The sequence below is a fragment of the Chaetura pelagica genome, unplaced genomic scaffold (genome assembly GCF_000747805.2).
Source record: "Chaetura pelagica isolate M959 unplaced genomic scaffold, ChaPel_1.0 scaffold446, whole genome shotgun sequence".
Classification (NCBI taxonomy): domain Eukaryota; kingdom Metazoa; phylum Chordata; class Aves; order Apodiformes; family Apodidae; genus Chaetura; species Chaetura pelagica.
The window spans coordinates 18,712-21,198 of record NW_009953498.1 but is presented as its reverse complement, the minus strand read 5'-3'; the positions used below and the strand labels follow the sequence as shown (position 1 = coordinate 21,198).

Genomic DNA, 2,487 nt, shown 5'->3' with positions numbered 1-2,487 from the left:
CCCCGAGGCGGCCGTCGCCGTCGTCCACTCCCTGCCCAGGATCAACAAGATGGTGCTGTGCTACCTCATCCGCTTCCTGCAGGTACAGCTGGGACCCCCCCTGGGCCCCCTCCACACCTGGGGGCTCCTCTTGGGGTGGTTTGGGGGTGTTTTCGGGGGGTTCCCAACGGTGGGAGGTGCCCAACGTGGGGATTCTGTCTTGGGCGGAAACTGGGAAGGGCTCCCAGCTCCTCCCCACGGTTCATCCAGGTGGTTCCTCCACCTGGATCCTCCAGCTGGATCCTCCACGTGGTTCTTCCCTGTGGTTCCTCCACCTGGATCCTCCACGTGGTTCCTCCATGTGGTTCCTCCACCTGGATCCTCCAGCTGGATCCTCCACGTGGTTCCTCCATGTGGTTCATCCAGGTGGTTCCTCCACCTGGATCCTCCACCTGGATCCTCCACCTGGATCCTCCACATGGTTCCTCCACCTGGTTCTTCCCTGTGGTTCCTCCTCATGGTTCCTCCCTGTGGTTCCTTCCTGTGGTTCCTCCATGTGGTTCTTCCTCATGGTTCCTCCATGTGGTTCTTCCATGTGGTTCCTCTTGGTTCCTCCATGTGGTTCCTCCCCATGGTTCCTCCACTTAGATCCTCCACCTGGTTCCTCCCTGTGGTTCCTCCACCTGGTTCCTCCATGTGGTTCCTCCCCACGGTTCCTCCACCTGGATCCTCCACCTGGTTCCTCCCTCTGGTTCCTCCCTGTGGTTCTTCCTCATGGTTCCTCCAGGTGGTTCCTCCACCTGGTTCCTCCCTGTGGTTCCTCCCTGTGGTTCTTCCTCATGGTTCCTCCAGGTGGTTCCTCCCCATGGTTCCTCCATGTGGTTCTTCCATGTGGTTCCTCTTGGTTCCTCCATGTGGTTCCTCCCCATGGTTCCTCCACTTAGATCCTCCACCTGGTTCCTCCCTGTGGTTCCTCCACCTGGTTCCTCCCCATGGTTTCTCCATGTGGTTCATCCACCTGGTTCCTCCCTGTGGTTCCTCCCTGTGGTTCTTCCTCATGGTTCCTCCAGGTGGTTCCTCCACCTGGTTCCTCCCCATGGTTTCTCCATGTGGTTCATCCACCTGGTTCCTCCCTCTGGTTCCTCCCTGTGGTTCTTCCTCATGGTTCCTCCAGGTGGTTCCTCCACCTGGTTCCTCCCCATGGTTTCTCCATGTGGTTCATCCACCTGGTTCCTCCCTCTGGTTCCTCCCTGTGGTTCTTCCTCATGGTTCCTCCAGGTGGTTCCTCCACCTGGTTCCTCCCCATGGTTTCTCCATGTGGTTCATCCACCTGGTTCCTCCCTCTGGTTCCTCCCTGTGGTTCTTCCTCATGGTTCCTCCAGGTGGTTCCTCCACCTGGTTCCTCCCCATGGTTTCTCCATGTGGTTCATCCACCTGGTTCCTCCCTCTGGTTCCTCCCTGTGGTTCTTCCTCATGGTTCCTCCAGGTGGTTCCTCCACCTGGTTCCTCCCCATGGTTTCTCCATGTGGTTCATCCACCTGGTTCCTCCCTCTGGTTCCTCCCTGTGGTTCTTCCTCATGGTTCCTCCAGGTGGTTCCTCCACCTCCCCCAAAGCTCCCACCAACCACCCCGGACCTCCTCCCTGCCCCCCCAGGTGTTCGTGCAGCCGGCCAACGTGGCGGTCACCAAGATGGACGTCAACAACCTGGCCATGGTGATGGCCCCCAACTGCCTGCGCTGCCAGTCGGACGACCCGCGCGTCATCTTCGAGAACACCCGCAAGGAGATGTCCTTCATCCGGGTGCTCATCCAGCACCTGGACACCAGCTTCATGGAGGGGGTCCTATAGCAGCTGCCACCACCTCCTCCCTGCCCAGGAAAACCCCCCCTGTCCCTGCTCAGCCCAGGACAACACGGACCCCTGGGGAAGGAGGGTGCTTGGGGGGGCACCTCGCCCATCTCCATCCTCCCGTGGTGGGACACGGCTCCTCCTGGCCCTTCAACCACCTTCTGGCTGGTCCCCTGGTCACTGGTTGGAGGGGTGGGCCGTTTTTTTGGGGGGACAGCACCCCTGGAGCAAGCGAGGAACGTGCGCGGGGACGGGTGGGATTTCCCAGCCTGGGTGTCCTGCCTGGCTGTGGGTGGCAGTGGGGACCTCGGGGGGCTGGGGGGTGGAGGAGATGGATGGGTCTTGGTAGGGTTGGGGTTGGGTCTCAGCAGGTCCCTCCACATCTCCTTGGGTTGGGTCTCAGCAGGTCCCTCCACATCTCCCTGGTTGGGGTTGGGTCTCAGCAGGTCCCTCCACATCTCCCTGGGGTTGGTCTCAGCAGGTCCCTCCACATCTCCTTGGGTTGGGTCTCAGCAGGTCTCTCCACATCTCCTTGGGTTGAGTCTCAGCAGGTCCCTCCACATCTCCTTGGGTTGGGTCTCAGCAGGTCTCTCCACATCTCCTTGGGTTGAGTCTTAGGAGGTCCCTCCACATCTCCCTGGGGTTGGGGTTGGGTCTCA

General features: G+C 60.5%; 1 protein-coding gene across 1 annotated transcript in view; it reads left to right on the top strand.

Annotated features, from left to right (window-relative positions):
• Positions 1 to 1,828, top strand: part of LOC104390216 (rho GTPase-activating protein 39-like) — a gene marked incomplete at its 5' end in the record, with an annotated part of 60,259 nt that extends 58,431 nt beyond the window's left edge. The window contains 1 exon segment of the mRNA XM_009999320.1: positions 1,634 to 1,828. Within this exon segment, the coding sequence (XP_009997622.1) occupies positions 1,634 to 1,828 (195 nt within the window).
• Between the last annotated feature and the right edge of the window lie 659 nt (positions 1,829 to 2,487).